General features: G+C 40.0%; 1 protein-coding gene across 1 annotated transcript; it reads right to left on the reverse strand.

Moving 5' to 3' along the window:
• Positions 1-1046: 1046 nt before the first annotated feature.
• LOC124284678 (carbohydrate sulfotransferase 4-like) lies at positions 1047-14840 on the reverse strand. Its single transcript, XM_046720778.1, has 4 exons — positions 14764-14840; positions 9064-9146; positions 4555-4741; positions 1047-1830 (listed from the first exon to the last, which is right to left on the reverse strand). Exons 1-4 carry the CDS (start codon positions 14838-14840, stop codon positions 1047-1049), a joined length of 1131 nt encoding a protein of 376 aa, XP_046576734.1.
• Between the last annotated feature and the right edge of the window lie 11213 nt (positions 14841-26053).

Consider the following 26053-nt stretch of genomic DNA (forward strand, 5'->3'; position numbering starts at 1 on the left):
TGTTGGTCTTCAGTGGAGAGAATCAAGCAATGTCCAATGTTTAACACATTTGTAACTTTTGTTACTGACGCTGGGTGAATGAAAATTGTGCCTATATCTAGTATATTTTATTTCTGTTAGTTTCAGTTCTTGTTTTATCCTTATGTCTTTTGTTAGAAGTTAAGAAACATAGTTTTAATCTTCGGGTGAATTTTTAAAATCAAGATAAATATCGGACGTGCTTTATCCCTCACTTGATGACGTCACCTGATCTAGTTCACCCATTAGATTACATCTCATATACCGATTGTTATAGCATCCCCGGGAATTCTTTATGAACAATTACTTTTTGATTTGGTCACAGTGCATATAAAGAATTACATGTATTTAAAAACACCAAACTGTTTTATGTTTTGTTTCAGTGGATCAGACTTGCTACATTCGTGTCTGTTGCCTAGTGGCATAAACACCAGCTACAGAGGCGCAGATAAATCACATTGCAAAACTTTATCCAAGTACATGTACATCAGCAAAAGATATTGCAAACCCGTTTCCGATAGTTCATAGAATTTATGCTATGTTTGAAAGATGAAATTGAAAAGATTCATTTTTTTGTTTCTAAGTGAGATTAAATTCATCCCTCATATTTATGACATGTAAAACATCCGCGCGCACCTCGTTTATATCCCTGGGATGTGTGTTTCATATTGCATACAAACTCATGACGAGAATGGGAGACATACAAACTTGATACCATTCATCATCATAGCTTTCTTTCATGTATGTGTGTGTGTGTGTGTATGTATGTACATACGTACGTATGTATGTATGCAAACCCAGTTTGTTTGATTATTTGATATTCAACGCAGCTTTCAGCAATATTCGTTCCATTTGAATGAAAACAATGTGGGTCCACAGGTCCAGTTATTGACAGCAGGAACATGGACCTTCACTACTGACGTGCATTAACAAGATCACCCAACCCCGTTATTCACTTCCAACGAGAAGCATTGGCTGTTGATTCTAATCCTCAAGGCTCCGAAAAGGTTTTCATAACAAGTTATGAGCTAAGAATTTATTGACTGATAATCCATAACCCTGCTTTCTGTCGGTACGTCCGCATACATCGGAAGAGACATATCAAGAAGGTGTTCTTGGTTCTGTACAGGTAGGTACCCCATTACCCGGTACAATGGCTGACATATTTTGTCGATGAGCGACACTTGCATGTATGTCAAACGAGTTCGCCAGAGGGACATCGTTACCGTCGAGTTTCTCCTTCTGCAATAGGCACCACATCCGCCGTTTCTGGTTGTGACATGTTGGATGTGATCTCTATTCTCATCAGTGAAGTCAAGACCTATGAAGTTGTACATCTGTTCAGCGATATTCAGAGGCATCTCTGCTAAGTCCTCATACCGAATCGTGGCAATCCGGCCGGGAAACTGTTTCTTCATGAACAGTGAATCATCAAAATCCATCTTTGCTCTGTTACACAACAATGCTGCAAATTTACCCAAGCTATCAATCTTGAATTCTTGAAGTTTGTGCTGAGAAAGAAGAGTTGCCCTTGGATCACGTATCAAATGTATGATTTTCATATTGCCATGTTTCTCCATGAGATGCGTCATATTTTTCATGCTATATCTGATCGTCTTAACACATGACACACGTGACCTGAGGCACGCCTTTTCCAACAGATGGAAGCATCCCTCAGAGTTTGGGCCTTGTTCCAATGTGCAGAAGTAGTAATTCATTGTATCCAAGCTAAGACGCATCTGACTCCGCTGTTGAGTGTAAGTGTCACTCTCAGTCATGTTGCAGACAAGGAAATTCTCCAGCGTCGATTCACTGAAAGCAAAGAATACGGAAGTTGTGCAATTGGAAAATAGGCCATGTGTATAAATGGTTTAACCATATATTGCCATAATGATCGAATCTTAGCATTACTAAACCTGACCCTCATGGTAAATACAATCTGATTAATTTGTCCGGCATTTTAAGTGTAGCATTCAATAACGTTGTTTATGCCATGTTTAATTATTTTTCACATTTAGCTATGTGTCCGAGCTATGGTCATCATTCTTCATTAGTGCGTCATTTTTCCTTTCTTGTGTTTCACGTAGCCACCAAATTCTGAACATGAGTCGGTCGGTCGGGGAAAACAAGAAATCCTCCATAAAGACACAATTATCTGAATAGTGTTCTTGAATCTCATTTCTTGTAATTCTTATTACAATTTCTCGCGTTCTCGGGACTTCAAACTTGTGGCAGCGACTGAGAAAAAGGTTTTTAATGATAAACTCACCGTAAATAGCTTCGATAACACATATTTATAAAATATTAAATAATGAAATCTTTGTAGATCAATCGATATAAATAGAGAGTAATTAAATTCAAGATACATTGTTTTCAATTTCTCGTAATTATCCTGTATAAAGTGAGAGTTTGACAGTTAGACACCCATTAGACAGCAAGGGCTCACATACATTATTTCTTTTTTTTTCATGGCAAAACATACATACTTTGCTAGATAATTAATAACATCTGGATTTTGGATCATAATAGCTGATCAAATTTAGGATATGTTGGCTTTACAATATAATATTCAGGTAACAATTTCTCAAATCTGACAAAAAAGGACACATTAAGCAGAAATAGTACTCTGTTTCAATGCAGGAAATAATGCATAAAGGACAAAATCGGTGATCTTTAGCAATATGAATTCAAACGTTTCACTTATTTCCCCTGACCTTCGGGAGAAAACTGGTTTCAACAGCTGGGCTGCGCTCATAGCACCTGCGCAGTGAAATAGGTTCGCGCAGCTGTGAAGCGGGTTGTCCGATGAATACTCGGTGAAGGCTTTGGTGTGAGCTATTTTTCTAATGTTTTGTTGATATCTCACAGGCGCGAGCTTTTTATATGTTATGACAGTAAATTAACTGTTTGCATAATTTCATTTGTCTATTTCACCACACGTTCTTCTTACCGAGTCACTTTCTCAGTTCGATACTTGAAAGCAATGTCATTATTTAGCGTTGACAGAATTTCTAACTGTGATATACATATATCGTTGTCACAGACAAAACTCAATGTCTTGTTTTATTGACACCTGTGTGTCTGCCTGCCTGTCTGCTAATGGCAATATTCAATACACAGCTGCTATCACTGACCACATGCAATTTGAACTTAACACCAATCAGGCTGTACACCATAAACAAAATGCATTGATTTATGGCCCGCGTTCGGTCTCTGTCACATTATGTAATTACAGAGACAGGCAGGTGTGATACTTGAACACATGACATGTTATGATGTCTGTTGATTATAAAATGTTATACACAAAAAATGAGCATGTATTTACAAAAGCCAACATCTCTATATATACACACACAATGAGCCGTGGGGGCATCTGCAAATGAACCAGCCGTTACACGTGAGTGCACACCCACCCGCTCTGACTGGGTTCGGTATCCCGGCTGCTTTGTTTCTTGGGAAGTAAACCCAAGTACACAATATTGCACTTTTGATTTGCGATTGTACGCTTATAATTTTATTTACATGTTTTTTCATAACCAGCAATGTATATTATATGTCATGAATAAGTGATAATTGTATTTTAATTATGTTTGATTTTTTGGTTGCATGTGACCTTTAAGTATAGTAATTATCCGTGTCCAGTATTCTTTACAATTTTTATATATTGTCTAGTTTTGAAAGATAAACATCCAAGTTCACCCCTAGTTACCAAGAAAAAGAATTTGCTTTAAGAAATTATTGTATGCATGGTCTGCATCCTGTGAGGGATGAAATCCCAATATTTCCGAGCCGTAAGCTAAAGTTGGTAATACGAGTACTTTGTGGTCAAAGATGTTGAGAGGAACAGATAATGTTAATTTTATGAAATTTGATAGCTGGGAACGTAAAATATCTTACACTTTCTGGGCTTGATATGACAAGTTTTTTTGTGTTATATGCCATGGTTCACTTCCTGAGAAATAAACATCCAAATATTTCTCGTTGGGTATTATTAAAATACAACTTTTCGTATTTCTTTAATCTACCACCTTTCCTGAAAACCATACATGTAGTTTTACTAATATTGACGGTCAAAGACCACCTTTACAATATATTTCTAGATTACACAATCTTTTTTTGTAAACCTCGGATAATGCTATCAAACAGTAACATATCGTCAGTGAAGAGTCGACACATAGGTCAATACATCTATCTTCATCAACATCAAGAAATTCAGTAACATCATTAAAATAAAATGAAAATGGCAGTGGTGGTTGTTGGCAATCCTGTTTTACTCCGTTCACACAGTCAAACAGTTGTGTGTAGCCATCTTGCAATAACAAACATGACTGAACATGTGCGTACATATTTCTAATTAAGCTGTAAAGTTTACCTTTCACATTGCAAGTCCAAAACGTTTATACATCAAACTTGTTCTATTGATGGAATCCAATGTAGCTTCAAGATCAACGAAACAACAGTAAGCAACAACCACTACAAGCCTCAATTCTTTATTTCCCTGACATACAGTACAGTTAAAGCAACACGGGTACCTACCACGTTTTGGAATACTTGAGTGCATCAAGTGAGCTCTGATTGGTTCGTCTTGCATGATGTAACAAAGGCTCAAAAACATAGAATACTTCCGGGTTCATCTGGATGATGTCACCGGTGAAAGATGATCCACTGCGCATGTACGTCAGAACTACTACCAAAGTCTTTTGATCTTCCGCCAAGTTATAGTCTGTAAAAGTGAGATACACATTTGTCAAAAGTGTCTCAAACCTACCAAATATTACGTATGCATTTAATTTGTCAAAAACCTTTCTGCAAATTCTAAATGCAGGCTTGGCAGTGCGAAAAATAGAAAAATTACTAACCACGATTTTCTTCTGATTTAAGGCATAATCTTTTTGTAGAAGTGAGATACACAGTTAATCAAGTAATTTTTCTCAAATCTACCAATATAAAATAGACACTTTGTTAAAATAAACCTGATCAACATATCTTTGTGAATACGGCTTACAATAACTAATTCATATAAAAAGATAAATAAACAATCGCCAGCGCACAAAGTCAGACGCCTAACCCGCTCAGCGACTGCGGCTGACTCTGAGGGTGTGGGTTCGAATAGCGGATGGGACTCAACCCAACAAAAGTACAAGAATCTGTACTTTACTAAGAAAGTGTAATCCCAAATATAACACATGTAACATAGAACACATACAGCACAATTGTGTCGCCTAGAATACAGTGTTTTTAAGAAGATAGGGCCATTAACTGTCTGAGATTCAAAGACACCTACGTGCGTTTGTTTACATGAAGGTTCTCGCGTTTCCAATTGTGTTTTCTCCCTCAACTTTGCGGTTTTGCTTTCGAGATTTTGCACGCGCTTTCCGACATGTTTTAGTTAATGTAATTATAAATAGCTTCGAGTTTCAAAACAATATATTTATATTCAACTGATCAATTTAAATCGTAAACTGTGCTTACATATGACTTCACGGGAGATATTTTAGCCTAACGTTTCTGGGGTACTTTATATTTCTTTCAGCGTATTCATGTTAAACTACACCAGAGGTATGGCAGCAAGATTACATGTCCGTTCAGACAACTGACAGACACCACGGACACGTGCGTGAGTGAGTTTAGTTTTACGCCGCACGCAGCATTATTTAGCTATATGGCGGCGGTCTATAAATAATCGAGTCTGGACCAGACCATCCAGTGATCAACAGCATGAGCATCGATCTACGCAATTGGGTTAACCAAGTCAGCGAGCCTGACCACCCGATCCCGTTAGTCGCCTTTTACGACAAGCATGGCTTACTGAAGACCAATTCTAATCCGGATCTTCACGGGTCCGCGGACACGAAGTCACGAAGCGACTGTCCATGAATTCTTATATACAGATATATTTAAGCCATTTTAGTACCAATTTTGGGGCTTATTACAGCTTATTCATGGAAAAAAAATCCCATCTGAGATTCTTAAATTGTATTTAGAAATATGCATTTAAAAACAAAAGGTGAACAGCTGATAATACTTAGACGTTAAAATTTGTTTTCAACTAATCATGACCATCGTCATCATCGTCATCACCGTCATCGTCATCATCATCATCATCATCGTCTCCAGTATTATTGTTTAAAACAGGTCAAAATCTGTTGGAATTAAACAGAAATAGAGTTGTCGTTCTTGCTTGAAGTACTTCTGATGTTAATACGCCAATACGAAATAGTCTCAGACGACAGCTATTTTGCTACCATATAGACATACCAATCGGTCGATGGCTGTTCTCCTATTGCATGCTCGCCAACCTGCCACTCGCACAATGTCGGCCTAGATACACAATCTCAATTTGGCCATGCCCACTGTCACCGTAAGTTAGTCGAATCACACGAAACAGCCTTGAACTTAGGGTCAAATCATGGAAGGGTGGAGTCAATACCATGTGCAGATTGTGGATGAGAAACATAAAATGTGTGACCTTTTATTTAAGCTATCACAAATGACCCAACAAAACTAGCAAAAATGAACAGCCCATTTATACAAGGCTCTATATTCTCCTGTTTACCTTCCGGGTCATCCGTCAAGAGGGGCACGGATCGCTATTGGGCTTGTCCCGGAATAACACCAGTGGCTCACGAATGACCGATCAGGCCATCGTCGAGTCATTCAGTGCACCGGGACAGACCTAGTGCATTAATAATGTTAAATTTAATTGATAAAAATTAGAAGCCTATGATCAAAAGAATATTTCTTGTGTCGCGTGAAATGCTGTGTATCTGTCATCTCGTGACGTGAAGAACGTCATATTTTCACTCGTGGCTACGTCACGTTATCACGTCACGTTTTTGATGTCACATGATGAAAGATACATCATATTTCAGGGTACACTTGAAATATTGTCTATGTGTGTGCTGTACTGCGTTTTGGAAACTGGCTTTGAATTTCAGTTGTCCTTCCGATATTTTGTTAACTTTAAGTACGATCAATATATATTCAGAGCTAAGAAAGGTTAGTGGCAATATTACACCGAAGGGACGACAAGGATTCTTGGGAGAGGACACTGGTACATTGTCTCAAACAATATTACGGTAATAATGTCCAAGAGAGCCAAATACAACAGAAAACCACCATACAATCTCGACTCAGGCCAGACATATATACACATACATACCTTCTATGCTGGATCCCACTTGAGAAAGGTACTGATCACCTTTCTGAATGATAAACCTAGTAGTCACATCAAACGTTTTTGAACAGCCAGGCAGTAGCCCATCTCCTAACATAAATGGTTTCGAGTGTCTTGAAAATCAACATGATAGATATTTGAATCTATAGATCTACAAAGTCAACAACATAGTTCCTCTTTTTCATTTGTATATATACTGAGTCAAAAAAGAAACTTCACAAAATGTAATTTGAAAAATAATGAATAATTTTTCTCTGATGATACATCTATGTATCCGAAATGGGATCCCTATCTTTCGACTCTAGAAAAACGTTAGCAAAACCCACTCAAACCCATCCATTCGTCGTGCAAATGACGTTAGTGCCAAATCAGGATTTGCACGTGCAGTCGATCACGTGATCTTCGCATCGAAGTTTTCTTCATATGCACGTGTTTGCATTGGCCTCAAGAATTGAAAAAACACTTTTAAACCACAGTTCTAACGGTACTTGAAATGCCACGATTGTCAAATGTGCAACTTTAACGTGCCGTTGGCATGTTGCAAGCGGGAAGATCAGTTATGGGATGCAGCCGTCGTACTGTGTATGAGGTCGTCTACAACAAACTGGCACCACTTCTGATCGCCCAAGGTCGGGTCGTCAACGTGTGACGTCACGAGCAGAAGACCGTCAAAGCGTCCTACGTCACCTACGTGACAGATTTCTGCCGGCTACACGAACCAGGGCTGAGATGTTTAGAGGTCGACTGTCCTCACAGACCATTCGAAATCGGTTGCGGGCTGCCAATCTCCATTCTCGACGTCCATATCGTGGGCCAATATTGACGCCGTTTCATCGACGTCAACGTCTGCTGTGGCCCGACGTCACCTCCGATGGACCCAGAGAGAGTGGAATCGAGTCGTCTTTAGCGATGAATCCAGGTTTACCCTCAGATTCGCGGACGGCAGGCATAGAGTCTGGAGACGACGTCGTGAACGGTATGCCAAATGTTGTGTACAGGAAGTCGACAGATTCGGGGGCGGAAGTTGCATGGTGTGGGGTGCTTTCTGTGGGAACAACCGTTCCCGACTTCTGGTCATCTGTGGAAACCTCACAGCTGCTGCTTACCGCAACCAGGTGCTCACCCCTGAACTCGTTCCTTTCATGGCGGCTCATGGCCCAGGTCTACAGTTCCAGCATGATAATGCTCGGCCGCATACCGCGATGTTGACACGAAATGTCCTTCAAAACGCTAGAATCAACGTCATGGACTGACCATCGAGGTCCCCTGACCTTAATCCAATAGAGCACGTTTGGGATGCACTTGGAGAAGGCTTCGTGGTCTTAGGAACCAACCTCAGAATTTGCAGGAACTTGGCGCTGCCTTGCAAGAGCAATGGCGCAGAATCCCTAACCACGTGCTCACAAGCATCAGGCAGTCGATGGGGAGACGGTGTTTGGCAGTGGTGAATGCGCGGGGCGGCCATACACGATATTGGATTGAGAAATTTCGCATTTTTATTTTTGTGACTTGACATTCTGTATACCCATGTTTTGGAACGGCGGTGTAGCCTAATGGAACTGATTATGGCACTATCGAGTACATCACACAGATCTCAGCAATGAAATAATAACAATTTAACTATCATACCATCTCTTGTTCTTTTATAGTGCCCTGAAGAAAGAATGTGAAGTTTCTTTTTTTGACTCAGTATATATACAAATGAAAAGAGGAACTAAGTTGTTGACTTTGTAGATCAGAAAACCAAATCGTAAATTAAAATTAATGAATGTAACGGCAGTATCTTGTTTGGTGTGTTGCCCTGCATCACAAATGCCAGCAAGTATCCGTATCCACCCAGTACTGTATTGCAGTATCAGCATACTTACTATTGAGGACTAAGGTAGCTGCAATGATTGCAGTTAACAGAACCATCTGTAGCTTGTTCTGCACCACCCAACGCTGCGATAACCTGTAGTCAAAGGAAGGTATAGGGTAGTCCGTTCAAGTTCTTGTCAGCAGTCTCAATATTAGTTCAACTGACGACAATAGACGAGATCAGTATCGAGTCATGAAATCCCGTCATAGAAGTGAAAGTCTCAGTGGCTGAGCGGGTTAGGAGGCTGACCACATTTTTTATTTTTTTATTTTCCACTGAAAATATCTGAAGTTAGCGCTATTATATAAAACTTATTTTACTTCCACTGTGGAAGTCGCAGTGGCTGAGCGAGTTAGGCGGCTGACCTTGTGTGCTGGCGATTAGGTGCCTGACTCTGAGGGTGTGGGTTCGAATCCCGGATGGGACTCAACCCATAAAACAGAACTAGAGTCTGTACTTCACTAAGAAAGTGTAATCCGAAATATAACATATGTTACATTTGACCGCTTTCTAAATGACATTGTGTAATCAATTATAAATATCTTAAATGCAAGACATTTTGTAATGATTAAGAAATAGCCACAAATACATTACAGATATTTTTATTCATTTCAGATGTCTTCAATTTAATTTGTCGGGGCGGTTGGGTATCCCAGTGGTTAAAGCGTTCGTACGTCACGCCGAAGATCCTGGTTAGATTCCCCAGATGGGTACAATGTGTAAAGCCCATTTCAGGTGTACCCCCCGTGATATTGCTAGTTTGATTTGTTAAATGCGGCGTAAAACTATACTCACTCACCTCACTTAATTCAATTTGAGATATCTGTAATTCAGTTTGAGATATCTCTTATTGAATTGAAGACATCATCAGTTCTGACAGTTACTGATATAAACAATCAAATTGATTGTAGATATCATTTATTATTTTGAAGACAAACTTATATCATTGTGTCATGTCTATACGTAAAGTAAAGAACGGGAAATGAAATGTTCCGGTCCCCATGAGGGCGGGAATGCTTTTACAAATATCCTCCGGCGACATATTCCAAAAATGGCGACAAAACTGTACTGGAGGTAATCAAGAACCACGGTACTTCACCAATCGTGGAACCAATTAAGAATCTTCACCAAACAAAAATTCTAAATATTACCGACAGTGCTTTACAATCGGAAGTACCTGAAGATATCGCTAAACACACGGAAGTCTTCAATAATAGCATGAATTCAAGATGTAAAAAAATTCCAGACTGATATCTGTGTTCATTTAACAGATATCAGGAATTACCGATATCATTAAAAACAAATAATGATTGATTGGTTTGATAGTTCTAAATCATAGCATGATATCAATAGTCCAATTTAAGATATCGGCAAATCTTTTCAAGATATTTCGTAATTTCACGAATCTTATTTCAGATATCAATTATCATCTGCATTTCAGAAATCCCACATATAATTAACGATATCTTTAAAACGACGCGAAAGTGGCTGGCCATTCATGCCAGGGTCATGTGAGAGTAAAGCTGTAAAGTAGGTCTCAGGCTTTTCAAGTTAAAATGCCAATCACAGAAGTTTTCAAGGCTTCAACATCTTTGAAACATAATCGGCGGGAACACATAATCTTGGGTTTCTCGCGTGCCCAGGGGATGCAACCGAGTACGACGAATTAATATGAAATTTCCAAATGTTCAGCTCGAATGACATGAGTAAGATAAGATGTTATTAAAGATAAGCTTGTTTGGACAGAATCTCTTTTCAAAATCGTTTATATCTATTGAAACAACACAACGTTCGAATTCTAAAGGAAATATTAGCTGCTAAGCGAGAAGTGAATGAAAGGTAAGCTCAGATTATATCGATCTAATGACCTTGTACATTGTCCTTCTAAATTTTTAAGCAACTGCGAACCATCCTGAAAGCTAAATGGCTAGCCCCTTCTATGGCGTTAGCGTTTTATATTTCTGCGCTACTTTAATCACGGAAATTAACTTCGTGAACGTACACACACTCAACTTACTTCATCGTGGTGGGAGGATTCCTTGCCCCGGTGCGTCACTGCAAGCGATGAGATTGTTTATAGCCTCTCACAGTTTTGTCACGTTGCTCCTGACCACCTAGCGAACAGCTGATATTGAACACTGGCTATATCCAAATATGAGAAACACTTGTCATATACCCTAGAATTTACACTATGAATTTGATGGATACACAAATATATATTATATTCAGTCTATAATGCAATAGGTAAATAGGAATAGACACGGTGTTCGGTTCAACAACCTTTCATAAAGGACGAAATCCAATACCCGCGGATTGGTCGGTAGATCGTAGTGAACAGGTCAATCCCTTGTTATTTCAGGAGCTGATTATCCCGGAGTCGTGTCCCTACTGGTAATCATTACTGGAATTCCAACTCCCCCGCATTTCTCATGGGATCATTATAGATGCTAAATGTCGACGACCTGCTTCACTCCAGGCATTACTGTTTAAACCAATTCTTACATTCCCTACAGAAAGCGGATAACAACCTCAAAATGAGGAACGGTAGAATTACAAAGAGGTTTGGTAGCAATGATAATGAAATACCCAGGAGAAAGATGCACGCGTTTTGTAGCGAAATTGGTGACACAAAGCCGGCGGATCTAAGAATTAGTCAGGGGCGTAGCTACCACTATAAAAAAAAACGGGCTTACACATGATTGTTGCCAAGAAGGTTGGGCAAGCCCCCAATAATATCTACATGTAAAGCTTTGCAACCTATCGGGCTTACACGAAAAACCTGGCTCGCTACGCTTCAGTTTGCAGACCAGATTTATTGCGTACGAAATCATTAAATGTTTTAGTGTTGTCATAGCGACGGGTTCAGGACAACCTTTGTCCAAATAATGACAAAGGTACAAAACTATGTAACCAAATATGTATGACTTAATTGCAATTATGTATATGTCGCTAATCTCCGTTCTTAATCATCATCACCACCTCGTTGTACATTGAGTACAATGTGTGAAGCCCATTTCTGGTGTCCCCCGCCGTGATGTTGCTGGAATATTGCTAAAAGCGGCGTAAAACCAAACTCAGTCAGTCAGTCAGTCGTTGTACATTGACTTGTCAGCCCACCCATACCGCTCTGTCACTCTCATTAATAAGTGTGTATGACATTTATAACCTTAATTGGCCATCCCATTGGCCGTGTTTGCCATCACCTCAATAAATCCAAGGCAATGCCATCGCCTCTTTATTTGTCCAATGTTGTCTTTAACTACATATGTGTTTACACCTATACTGCCAGTCACCTTGTGCCAAATACGCATCAAGTCCGAAAGCGCACGTAAAATCTCCACATCATCATCATCATAATGGCTTGTAGCCTTACTAAAAGATAGCCATTAGGGATGGGACGGGTAACCCGGATACCCGGGACGGGTGGGTAATGAGTTGGACCCGGGTACCAATACCTGGACCCGTTATGATCATGTGACTAGTAGATTAAACAATATTGGATGTTATTCTTTCATGATTAAAAGGTTGTATTTTGTCTTCGAAGATTTGGACATAATTTCACTTCTTTTGAATATAATATGTGTACACATGGTTTAGATATTGAAAAACTCGAAATTTTAGCCCCCGAGCTGAGGAATATATTTCCATTTCTCGCAAAATTGATGTCAGGGATTACCATAACGGGAATCCTGGTAGGGTAGGGTAATAGAGGGTGGGGTACCCGGGTAGAACATTAGGACCCGTCCCAGTCCGAATAGCCATGCATGTTGGTCTGTTTGAAATTTTAACCTTGATGTTAGTTTCTTAGACTTTAAGCTGTGTTCCGAAGATGAATACAGTAACACTACTTTTAGAAAATACCTTATCCGATATTGATGGAACAAAGGTAGTGGCCCAATCACTGAAGTGTTATAACGGAGGCATGGTAATGAGACTTACCTTCCTTGTGCAAGAGGAGAAACGAGTGTGATGTACCACATTGCGTCTGTAACGGAAGAACTATCAAATAGAAACTAACCCACAGTTACACACGGGGATAATGGGGAACAATCTGTCAATGTTACGGTACCAGTGTGGTCCAGTATATAGACATATTTGTAATATACAGTAAAGTGAAGATACAGTTTTCTCTAAATGATATTGTCTGTTCACAGATTTCGGCTTTTGGAGCTGTGCTAGATTGTTCTTTCTAGAGATGTAAAGAAAGTACGAGACATAAGTTGTCACACTTCCATTTTGAGGAAAACGCGATGACTGAGTGGGTATGATCGCCTACTTGCGATAGGTACCTCACTCCACCAATATGTTTTCTGAATATCAAAATAATCAACACCAATATTTTCTAAATATTTATAAATATCAAAATATGCAACACATTTCATGAAGCAGTACAGTACAATATTCTGTTTAGGTTTATTGAAATGTTCCTGCCACCGCATCTTGAATATTGTCCAGTGTCGCGTGAAAAACACAAAGGTATATCTTCCCTCACAAACTATTTCAAACACAGTGTTTGCGGTCGATTATATTAACGTTCATAGGTAACTTAACGTATCATTTGTATATTTTAGAGGTACTTAACGTTTAATTATGATGCAGCCATATCCGCGTGTTCATAGTTCCTTTGTATCAATACATTCTCAGACACGTTTAAGTATGTTAAAGATATCCTCTTTTCCCCGCTTGTGGAAGACATCAAGTACGCCTCGTTTGTAAGAAAAATGAATAAAATATTGAAAATATAATGTTGAATTGTAGATGGACCAAAATACAATTAATTTCAAATGTAGAACACTGAAGGTGTCACACGACAATCGAGTGGCCGTCACCTGGGTGAAATGGTTTTTAGCGTTATTCTACTACTTAATGAACTGAGAATATCATTGATTGGGGATGGACAGATTGGACTTTTCATTACATCCTGGAACAGTATATCATTATTAAGTTTCGGGCAAAGCGTATGCCCGATCCGTATTGAAATCGATGAACTCAAATGTCACTATCAAGATGGAACTTACCTTGAACTACTTTCCAAAGAGAATCCTCTCCTATTATGTGTTCTACTAAGCACCATAAAGGTATGTGTGAGCATCTGTTACTGCCATTGAGAAGGTTAACTATGTTAATAAATACCTCAGTTCTCTGATATTAAGGCAATGCGAGATAACTAATATTCCATTTTTGAAATTATTAGTTGTTTTGTTATAGACTTGTTAAAGTTAAAAGCACAAACTGAAAAGTAGGTACCTAAATTCGGGTTGTAGTCAAATGGGCCTAAGGACAAAAGGGCCGAATAAAAAGTCAAATGGACAAAAATCAAAAGGCCGTCAAAAGGGCGAAAAAAAAGGGCCTATAATAAATCATAATAAAATAGTAATAAATAGTGTTTAGTTTCTTGCTGTTGTTATTTTAAATGGAAGTTGAACATGTGACTCAAATGTTTTCATTTTTTAGTGTCTTGAATCAGTGTCATGACTAATTTGGGTAGGATGTTTGTTGTTGTAAGTGTTTAATCCAAGTCTATTTAAAACCTGTGAGTCTAATGTTTTTATTGTATTGTTAAATTGTAAAAACGAAAAATGATTAAAATATATATAATATTGAATCAAATAAATATTCAAATGTCAAATGTCAAAATATAATATTTAACAAATATATTTCAAAAGTTTAGGTTGGCATCGCCGGATGAATGTAGGGACATCAGACCTACAACTGGGCCTGTACAAGTTGATTCCCGCTCTTCACAAAGTAGCCAGTCTCCTGCCACTCCACGCCCAGCTCCACCATGATGGCAAGCTAACCCGATTTGTGAAGAAGTCTGCATCTGCTGACCAGTCGGAAATCTTCGCTGCTTGCCGGCTGTATAAAGAAGGACAACTCAGCCCAACTGCGCTTCTGTGTTCAAGAGTGTAAGCCCCATGTGTGTTTGAATGAATTTGTGAGAAACTGAAAGTAGTGTAGAACCTGAACCAGATATACCAGTGCTGGAATGAACTGAAACTTTATTACTTTAAATTATGAACTATGAATATGCCATCAAATGCAAAGACATGCTGGAATGAACCTATACTTTAGTGGCTCTGATACTTTAGTTCTTAAGAACTTTAATTTATGAACTATATGTACTGCCATTAAATGCAAAGACATGCTTGGCAATTACCATTTTATTATTGTTATGGTATTATGTCTTATGCTACATGTATATATGTCTACAAAAGATGAAAAACATTTGTAAACTTTTGTTTTGGTTCGGCCCATATGACTAAGAATAAGGCCCTTTTGACATTTCACCACGGCCCATTTGACTTGGCACTTCTCGGCCCTTTTATCCTTCGGCCCATTTGACTAGATCCCCCTAAATTCAAACAAGCGGATTTAGATTTGAGTCATTTGAATCTGTCATTTAGTAATTTCTTTCAGGAGTTCATAAGCGCGTAAGAATGACACAAAAGCAATATGCTAATATGAGTCAAAGTCAGTTCAATTTTCCAGCAGGATTTACACCTTTCTCCTCGTTACAAGTGATTGTTGCATGTTTAGCCAGATATTAAAAGTGAACAAACATTCTTCGGTTAAAATACAGGTAGATGTGAATATAATGTGAATGAGATGGTCTCACGTACCCTTTTAGGGAAATAACTTGTTTACCCTACTTCTACCCCGATTGATGGCATAGCAATAAACAATCTCAGTTAATAAATACCACCGATTATATTAAACATAATACTTTGTACAACGTTTATTAATGCGATCTATTTCTTTACAAAAATACAATGTTGAATGAGAATGAACTATAATCTTTACTATTTTGACACTGTGTTCATCCCTTGCCGTGGAATAATCAACAAAATTATGTAAGACATGATTGACCGTGATTCTTTCATCACAAGGGATACACAATGTAGGATCCTTACATTTCAATAGATATTCAAGTGTATCATTGTTGTGGCCAATATGACATCGTCATGACCTGAAATGACCTCTATAATTTTGGGATGATAGCCCATGTAGGTGCAATCGGCAATGGGTTAATATGCATGCAATCTGTTAATATCTGAGGTACCCCACTTCATTTGCATTATTTAGATGTATGATGTAGTTTCTAATTACAATGTTATTATTACTGTGTGGCCGTAGTGTCACTGAAGTTTTGAGAGAGACATCATTGTAGGGGCATCAGCCATTGTGTTAGCAGTTTTGCCAACATAGCTTGGAAAGCTGATGTCATTTTAGCGAGTTGTAAAATTATGTTATAATTCCAGAATTCGGATTATAAGTGAATGTCTACATGACATGCTTTTTTATATCCTGAAAACATCATGTGCTGTATATGTTTGGACTGATTAGTGATATGTTTAATGGCTGCTAAAATGACATTTGAATCTGCTCTGAAAATAGAGTTGTTGCTCGAAATCAAGAAGATATTGTTCAGGATTAAATGATAGTTGCACGAGCAACTGCGTCACCATCCTTCGATCCATCTGTAAATATAGATTTATAAGTGTCATCTGTGGTTATAAATTAGTTTGCTTGTTTCTGGTTCTGTGTTGTTAATGGCAGGTGCACTCTGGTTTACCATTTGCAAAGGAGGTGATGACAGTAGCTGGATGGCAGCCCTTTCGTGAAGGTAAATGTTAGCAGCAGGTATAACAGATTTGATTCGTATTACATGTCCATGTGTGGAGGGCTGTATGATCCCCTCCCAAATTGGAATTTCAATATTTAATACTCGGGAAGTTAAGTGGTTACCAAACCTATGACCAAAATCAATTTTAAAATAGTTCGGTTTTTTCTGTTTTATTGATCGATTGTTAGTTGTTTATCGCCGCACCCAACAATATATATGGCGGCGGTCTGTAAATAATCGAGTCGTGTCCAAACAATCCAGAGATCAACATCATGAAAAACGATCGACGCAATTGGTATATGTTTACATGTGTCAACCAATTCGGCGAACCTGACCACCCAAATTATGTATGTATAAATTGTTTATAATATTTTATATAGAAGTCAAATATTGCCCGCTGAATTGAGGCATGTTGGGGACCAAAAGTGTGATGCGAGAAAAATGAGTTTTACTTCTCAAGTACTGCACTTAAAAAAATTCATCTGAAATGAGTGTGGCCTGGGCATTATTTTAATAAAATAATGTTTCACTGTTGTCATCACAATGACGGGTGAGACATCGTTACCAGTGACACTCCGGTAAGCATTTAATCCAAGCATTTAGTCGAAGACGAGGTCTAAGAATTCTGATGCTCTTACGTCGACGAACTGTCGAAGTTGAATTTACAGAATGACAAACTGAGTACACGTGTCGACCAATGAAAAGACAGTAACATTTGAGAGGGCGGATCCGAAGCATTGAACACGCTTGCTAAACAGGTTATAATCCAACATGAAGACGGAAAACATATTGCTGCAATATCACTTTATTTTTGAAGGTTCGGGAAGGACAGTACTTTCGTGGAGAAGCTACAGTGTTAGAGGGGCAGCTGATATCTTGATGGATGTCTCTCCATTTCAAGAAACTGTTATCGTCAAGGTTGGAATACGGTGCGGAGTTGAACTGTTGCGACGTCCGCTGTAAAAGAAAAGCATTGTCATATACTATAGTACCTTCAGAGTAGTGCTATGAAGATGGCAACCGACAGATAACACCTATAATATAAGTACGTGCCTGAACAGATTTTTTCCGATACAAAGATTGCTGTGCATATACGTTAATAGCCACAAAAAATATATGAACATGTATGACCGATCTGTACAATTCCAGAAGACCAGTATACTGATCCATATAATACGACGACGTAAGAGAATAACCAGTCCACCAAAACAGATTACAATAGGGCATAATAAAGACAAATATGAAGTGAACATTGTGTGATTGGATCACTGAATGACAAGGATGATAGCAGGCATTGTCTGTCCTTCTTCTCACACAACTAGCTTGAAAACGTAAATGTGTGTTGCTGACTCTGCAAAGTAGCACCTCTACCATGTGACGGCGGCACAGGCACAAACCAGGAAGTAAAGTGAACGATGGACCAGAAAACCCTTTACACATTGCTCATAATGATAGGGAATCTTTAAGTAAGTCCGCTCTCATGGCAACACTGTGGAAGGCAGTTTTAATGTCTCGGACCAGAAAAACGTATTATTATTAGTAGTTCCTTTTCAAACATTTTGGCCTTATTTTCAATGTAGGTCATCCAAACAGAATTTACTTGCAGACTACTGCTAATTAAAACTGAGACAAACAAGTCTTAACATGGCAACGATGGTTGTTTGGCATGTTTTGTATTGAAAATGTTTACAAATCATTCACCATGCCTCACGAGTAGAGGTGATATATATCTTGTGTCATGTGACCTATATATAAAACAGTCGGTATTTGTCGGTTATGCGGGCTCGATTATTTATGTCATACAGCTAGAATATGGTTGAGTTAAACAAAGAAACAACTGCAATTATATTACAATAGGCTGCTTACCACGAAATGGATCACAACTTGTCGTACTGAGGGAGGAAAGCAAACATGAAATTTTAGTTAAAATTGTTATACCTCTCTATATATTTGCTCAGTCATTCACATTAGAACTTTCTAGTCGTTTATAAACATTGACAAACTGATGAACCATACACCATTGTGGAGAACAGCTCCGTGCTGATTGCACTTAGCGACATGTTGGTGAAGTTTCTACCACCGTTATCGAGCTATCACTTCAACTGTGTCCTCAGACAATTTGCATCTGTAGTGATGTACTGAAAGAATGGAACACTTAGTGTTACTTACTAGCCACCTCCCAACTATGGGAGTGGTGCGCCCGCTGCTAAAGACATGGGCTATAAGAGGGGGCTAATAGGTACCTGAGACAATATTAGGTCTCAGATTTTATGAACAAATTTCGAATTCGAAGTCTTCTGAAATTTGCTTATACGTTTTGCTACTGTTTGTATATTAATTCAATGATATTTGTCAGCACATTACCTATATCCGTTCCGGTGGCGTTGGTTCTGGGGTCGTTGTCTTTGGTGGCGTTGGTTCTGGGGTCGTTGTTTTTGGTGGCGTTGGTTCTGGGGTCGTTGGTTTTGGTGGCGTTGGTTCTGGGGTCGTTGTTTTTGGTGGCGTTGGTTCTGGGGTCGTTGTTTTTGGTGGCGTTGGTTCTGGGGTCGTTGTTTTGGTGGCGTTGGTTCTGGGGTCGTTGGTTTTGGTGGCGTTGGTTCTGGGGTCGTTGTCTTTGGTGGCGTTGGTTCAGGGGTCGTTGTTTTCGGTGGCGTTGGTTCTGGGGTCGTTGTTTTTGGTGGCGTTGGTTCTGGGGTTGTTGCTTTTGGGTGCCTCGGTGTCTTCCAATCTGGTTTCCTCAAATTTGGTTTCCTCAAGTTTGGTTTCCTCAAGTTTGGTTTCCTCAAGTTTGGTTTCCTCAATTCTGGCTTTCTAAAGTTTAGTTTCCTCCATTTTGGTTTCGTCGAGTGTGGCTTCCTCCATTCTGGAATCCTAGAGTTTGGTTTCCTCAATGCTGGTGTTATCTTGGAGATTCGAGCAGATGGGCGTTCAACCTCTTGGCCCTCTTGACAGTAGTCAGAATAGTATCTCTTAGCACGTGTACACATGTCTTTGTCGTATATGTCCATGTATGGGTGACGTCCCTTCGATGACGACAGATGGACAGAGAACGCTAACAGCAGGAGGACACTCACGTAAGACGCCATCGTGGGTCTCAAAGTGGTGATATTCTCCTGTGGACAATGTGTTTTATATTCCTGCCCTGCAATACATATGTCTTATTGCTGACATCGATACACGCGATGGTCAACGCAAGTGTGTCAGTGGTGGATTGGACACCACGATTCACTTAGCCACGCCTTCTAGGAATACCTCGTTTGACTTTGCCACACCTGGTAACTGGACCTGTTCATTTCTTACCAATACACCACAAAGCGTTGCTGATATTCACTTTGAGATGTGTTCACTGAATCTAGAAGAGACGTAAGGAATATTTTGACATGGTGTCAATTATATGTGAATGGAAGTAGTTTGCCAAACAACCAAACTATCAACCTGTCCCATACTGGAGGCTAGAGCTGCCAGCTTAGTTAACATTGTTTTGTTAACTTGCTAAGTGATACTCTCTATGGTTGAACATATACTGTTGAAATCTAAAATAATAGTGTAAACTTAGTCTCCTGTTGAATTAATCAAACACTTGACCTCGTAAAAAATGACATATTCCTTTGTTATTTATTTCATATCAACAATATTGTACTCGTTATATTTAGAATATAAGCGAGCGTATAAAGGACATAATACGTGTTTCAGGCTCGTGTTACATAAGTAATATATTCTTAAATGAACTAGAGCCAAGTTCTCTTCCCTCATTGCAATATATACACGCATGATGAATATAACACCGACAACACCCTTCCTTCGGCTATAAGTATTCCTGCTAGACCTGACTGTGTTCATGAATCACCATCAATTAGTGTTGATACCAGGTGTTCGCGAGGTTAGCATTTACCTCCCTCCAGGGACACACTCCAGAAACAAGATGTAAAGATTGGGCACTTGTCCACTGCGAAAGTTCTTGTAGGTAAATCAGTGGAGTGAAATTGTCTATTTCATTGTTACTGAACGACACTGACCACCGATACATCTGAAACTTATTTAAGTTAAACTTCTCGGCCACATTACCTTTGTCTGACGTTGCCAACAGAAAATCTGATTCATGAGCGTAAAGGAACAGATCAGCAAGAATTGTTTACTTGCTGCTTAACGCCGCCCTCCATATATTTCATATCAAGCTGTATGGGGGAAGTCTGTAAATAATACAGTTTGGAGCAAACAATCCAGTAACAACATCATGAACATCAATCTAGGCAATTGGGATGACGTGTGTTAAGTCAGCGAGCCTGACCACTCGATCACGTTCGTTGCCTCTTACGACAAGCAAGGGGTGCTGAAGACCAATTCTAACCCGGCCCAGCATATTTCTTGTCTTAATTTCTTCTTTCTTATCGATGTGTATCGGAAATATGCTTAAATGCTAAATTCCTGTGAATGACGATACAAATAAACAAAACGGGAATTCACTCGCCGGACACACCGGCAGTCCGGTGAACGTATTGGGCGAGGCGTATATTTTTACGTTCAGTTGCGAACGATTGCAATATATATCAGACCAGAGATACAGTTGCAAGTTCGTCTTCTGTGAGTCTAGCCGTTATGTCAAAAATGAAATAATTGCTATCTCAGGGTTGTCGTCAAGTTTAGTAAGAAACAATAAGTAATATGCTCTCGAAGGACGGAGGCCGAGAAGGAATGAAAACCACATATCTTCGATACGTTCAGAGCTTGAATGCTATACATAGCATTTGCTTTCTGATAAGTCAATCACATCAAGGCCTACGTGCATTTGTAATCGGCCAGAACGTCAGACGTCAGTGTGAAGTTGTACCTAAATTAAGACACATCAAGCGTTTCAGAGAAAATTACATTAAGTTATGTATCACGTCTTGAAAGAGCATTCAACCTCATCATTACAAAATTGATGTCTTAAATACCCTTCTTCATGTGTAATGTCTGTTCTTTCGGGATCTCATCAGCACATAACTTTGATAAATGGGGTGTACTGTCAAGTTTAAGATTTTGCAAAAGGATATTTAAAATAGGAGCATACTTATTACCCATGAACTTGATTACTTATTACCTATGACGTCACAATGAAATAACTATGTCGTCATATTATTAACTATTATAATATCATAGTTATAAGCTGATGATGTGTGAAGCCCATTTCTGGTGTCCCCCGCCCTGATGTTGCTGGAATATTGCTAAAAGCGGCGAAAAATCAAACTCAGTCAGTCAGTATAAGCTGATGAACTCCTGAAACAAGTGACTACATGACTGTTTCATCACTTATCTAAATCTGCTTTATTTAACCTTGGTTGTACGGGGTCTTGTCAAGTCTATGATATGACTACTGACACTTTTGAAGGTTGAAACATCAATTATCTCATATTGCTTTAATATTGGAGAATTGAGATATTCATTTTCATATTCATAGGTAACCTTCTCAACGACAAACACCCAATAATGTATGCCACCGCGATACCTTCCTGATACTTAAAAAAACCACCGAGTATGACGGTAATATGAGATTATACTCGTTTTGGAAACCGGGTTCAGTTGACTTCCATCTTGATGGTGACTTCGATGTTTGACACTAGTTTATTTACATACAACAATACATACCCTTTGCCAAACTAAATAACAATATACTGTCACCTTCAGTATGTTATGAAATGTCCAATCCGTCCAAACCCCTCAATAATATTCACATTTCATTAAACACCTGTAGAGAAACGATACCCCTTTGCGATTTCGATATTGACTCCATCCAATAAGTTTGGTACTGACACGACCTTGTCAGGTGACCGATGACAATATGTTGTAAGGTGACACCATATTTTACATTTGAAATTAATGTATCTAATTTCAGCTACATTTCAACTAGATCTTTTCTATAATTAAATTAATTCATTCCTACAAATGATGCGCACTTGGGATCCTCTTCAAGCGTAGGAAAAAGAGCACATATGTCAAGACACTTAAACGTCTCTGAGAACTTATAGACACAAATAAACTATGAGCATGTGGGTATGGCTGCCACTGTTAGGCACCTCCAGAGAGTGAGTTTGGTTTTACGCCACTTATAGCAATATTTCAGCAAAATCACGGCGGGGGACGCTAGAAATGGGCTTCACACATTGTACCCGTGTGGGGGATCGAACCCGGGTCCTCGGAGTAACGAGCGAACGCTTTAGCCACTAGGCTACCCCACCGCCCTGTTATGCACCTCCAAAACATGAAAAATAATACCTCAACTTATCTGTCCCACTAAATACACTGTTTTAAACAGATAGTTAGGGAACATATTTCCTCACTTTGTATTTTAACGGGTCAATCGACGGTATTAAATGTGTATGCGGCAGCAGGAACGAGTTTCAATAAAATTAAACAGAATATTGTACTGCTTCTTAATATGTGGTTGATAATTTGAATAATGTACAAGGCTAGACACTACTCTCACCAATGGCCGGATACATAACGTTAATGTAGTAAATATAGTTGCTACGATAAAACACTATTGCTGATACATGAGCAACGTACAGATACGGGTACTTGCGAATACAAAATACAATTGTTCGTTTCATCACTTTTGTTTTGGTAGTCTCACACCAAGCCCTCTTACAGACTGATTCCTGGTTTACTTTTTATACTTTTTGGACTTTTTAGGTTCAACTTTGGAATCAACTCGTAACATTCCTAACACTTTTTAAATCTATTCTATGCTTTGCCAACTGGAAATTCTACACTGAATGTAAAATCTTCATCTGTCACTGCAGAAGAGGTGGAAGAGGCTCATACTGAAACTTTGATACATTGTCAAGCTCGGCTCCGTCTTGTGCTGGGTGAACAGGAGGAGCCCAGTGGGTAACAACAGAACGGCTCTGTCATGTCAGGGGAAAATATGAAGGGACGTGTTGGTAACAACAGCTCGGCTGTGTCATGCCCTGTGTAAACATTAGGAGACGTGTTGGTAACAACAGCTCGGCTGTGTCACGTCCTGGTAAACATGAGGAGACGTGTTGGTAGCAACAGCTCCTCTCTGTCATGTCCTGGGTAAACATGAGGATACGTGCTGGTAACGAGCTCGACTGTGTCATGTCCTGGGTAAACAGGAGGAACTGTGTTGGTAAGAAAAGCCCGATTGTGTCAGGTCCTAGGTAAACATAAGGAGACGTGTTGGTAGCAACAACTCGGCTCTGTCATGCCCTGTCTAAACAGGAAGAGACACATTGGTAACACAAACTCGGCACTGTCATGTCCAGGGAAAAGATGAGGAGATGTGTTGGTAACAACAGCTCGGCTGTGTCACGTCCTGGGTAAACATGAGGAGACGTGTAGGTAACAACAGCTCGGCTCTGACATGCGCTGGGTAAACATGAGGTGACAGGTGGGTAACAACAGCTCGGCTGTGTCATGTCCTGGGTAAACATGAGGAGACGTGTTGGTAACAACAGCTCGGATCTATCATGTCCTGGGTCAACATGAGGAGGTTTGTTGGTAACAACAGCTCGGCTCTGACATGCGCTGGGTAAACATGAGGAGACAGGTGGGTAACAACAGGTCGGCTTTGACACGTCCTGGGTAAAATATGGAGGCGTGTTGGTAACAACAGCTCGGATCTGTCAAGCCATGTTTAAACATGAGGAGACGCATGGGTAACAACAGCTCCGCTCTGTCAGGTCCTGGGTAAACATGAGGAGACGTGTTAGTAAGAACAGCTCGGCTGTGTCATGTCCTGGGTAAACATAAGCAGACATGTTGGTAACAACAGCTCGGCTCTGTCATGTTCTAAGTAAACATGACGAGACGTGATGGTAACAATAGCTCGGTTGCGTAATGTTCTCAGCAAACACGAGGAAGCGTGTTGGTAACAACAGCTCGGCTCTGGCACGCGCTGGATAAACAGGAGGAGACAGGAGAGTAACAACAGCATGGCCGTGTCATGCCCTGTGTAAATATCAGGGGACGTGTTGGTAAGAACAGCGCGGCTGTGTCATATCCTAGGTAAACTTGAGGAGATGTGTTTGTAACAACTACTCGGTTCTATCATGTTCTGGTTAAACATGAGGAGGCGTGTTGGTAACAACAGCTCGGCTCTGGCATGCGCTGGGTAAACATGAGGATACGTGTTGGTAACAACAGCTGGGTTCTTTCTCGTCCTGGGTAAACATGAGGTGACGTGTTGATAACAACAGCTCGGCTGTCTCAGGTCCTGGGTAAACATGAGGAGAATATTTTGTAAAAACAGCTGGGCTCTGCCATGCTTTGTGTAAACATGACGAGACGCATTGGTAACAACAACTCGGCTGTGTCATGTCCTGTGTCACGTCCTGGGTAAACATGAGGAGGCGCATTGGTAACAGCAACTCGGCTCTGTCATGTCCTGGGTAAACCTGAGGGGACGTGTTGGTAACATCAGCTCGGTTGTGTCATGTCCTGGGTAAACATGATTAGACGTGTTGGTAAAAAACAACTCGGCTACTGCCATGTCCTGGGTAAAGAAACATGAGGGGACGTGTTGGTAAAAACAACTCGGCTCTGTCATGTCCTGGGTAAGCATGAGGGGACGTGTTGGTAACAACATTTTCCATGTACTGGCTCTGTCATGCAGCTCGGCTCTACCGCGCCCTGTGTAAACATGAGGAGACGAGGTTGCTCGTCTGTCATGTCTTGATAACAGCGTGTTGGTAACAACAGCTGGGTTCTTTTCTCGTCCTGGGTAAACATGAGGTGACGTGTTGATAACAACAGCTCGGCTGTCTCAGGTCCTGGGTAAACATGAGGAGAATATTTTGTAAAAACAGCTGGGCTCTGCCATGCTTTGTGTAAACATGACGAGACGCATTGGTAACAACAACTCGGCTGTGTCATGTCCTGGGTAAACATGATTAGACGTGTTGGTAACAACAGCTCGGCTCTGTCATGCCCTGTGTAAACATGAGGAGACGAATTGGTAACAGCAATTCGGCTCTGTCATGTCCTGGGTAAACATGAGGGGACGTGTTGGTAACATCAGCTCGGTTGTGTTATGTCCTGGGTAAACATGAGGAGACATGTTGGTAAGAACAGCTCAGCTCTGTCATGTCCTGCGTAAAGCTGAGGAGGCGTGTCGGTAACAACAACTCGGCTGTGTCATGTCCTGGGTAAACATGATTAGACGTGTTGGTAACAACAGCTCGGCTCTGTCATGCCCTGTGTAAACATGAGGAGACACATTGGTAAAAACAACTCGGCTCTGTCATGTCCTGGGTAAGCATGAGGGGACGTGTTGGTAACAACAACTCGGTTGTGTCAGGTCCTGGGTAAACTTGAAGAAACATGTTGGTAACAACATCTCGGCTCTGTCATGCGCTGGGTAAACAGGAGGAGA

The sequence above is a fragment of the Haliotis rubra genome, unplaced genomic scaffold (genome assembly GCF_003918875.1).
Source record: "Haliotis rubra isolate DU_JTF1 unplaced genomic scaffold, ASM391887v1 Scf342, whole genome shotgun sequence".
Classification (NCBI taxonomy): domain Eukaryota; kingdom Metazoa; phylum Mollusca; class Gastropoda; order Lepetellida; family Haliotidae; genus Haliotis; species Haliotis rubra.

Bases quoted from the DNA above. Each gene is read 5' to 3' on its own strand.
- LOC124284678 (XM_046720778.1), bottom strand. From the start codon at position 14,840: ATGGTGGAGCTGGGCGTGGAGTGGCAGGAGACTGGCTACTTTGTGAAG. The intron at 4,742-9,063 runs GTAAGTATGCTG...TCACTTTTACAG, and splicing joins AGCTACCTTAGTCCTCAATA to ACTATAACTTGGCGGAAGAT. The intron at 1,831-4,554 runs GTAGGTACCCGT...CTTTGCTTTCAG, and splicing joins CTCAAGTATTCCAAAACGTG to TGAATCGACGCTGGAGAATT.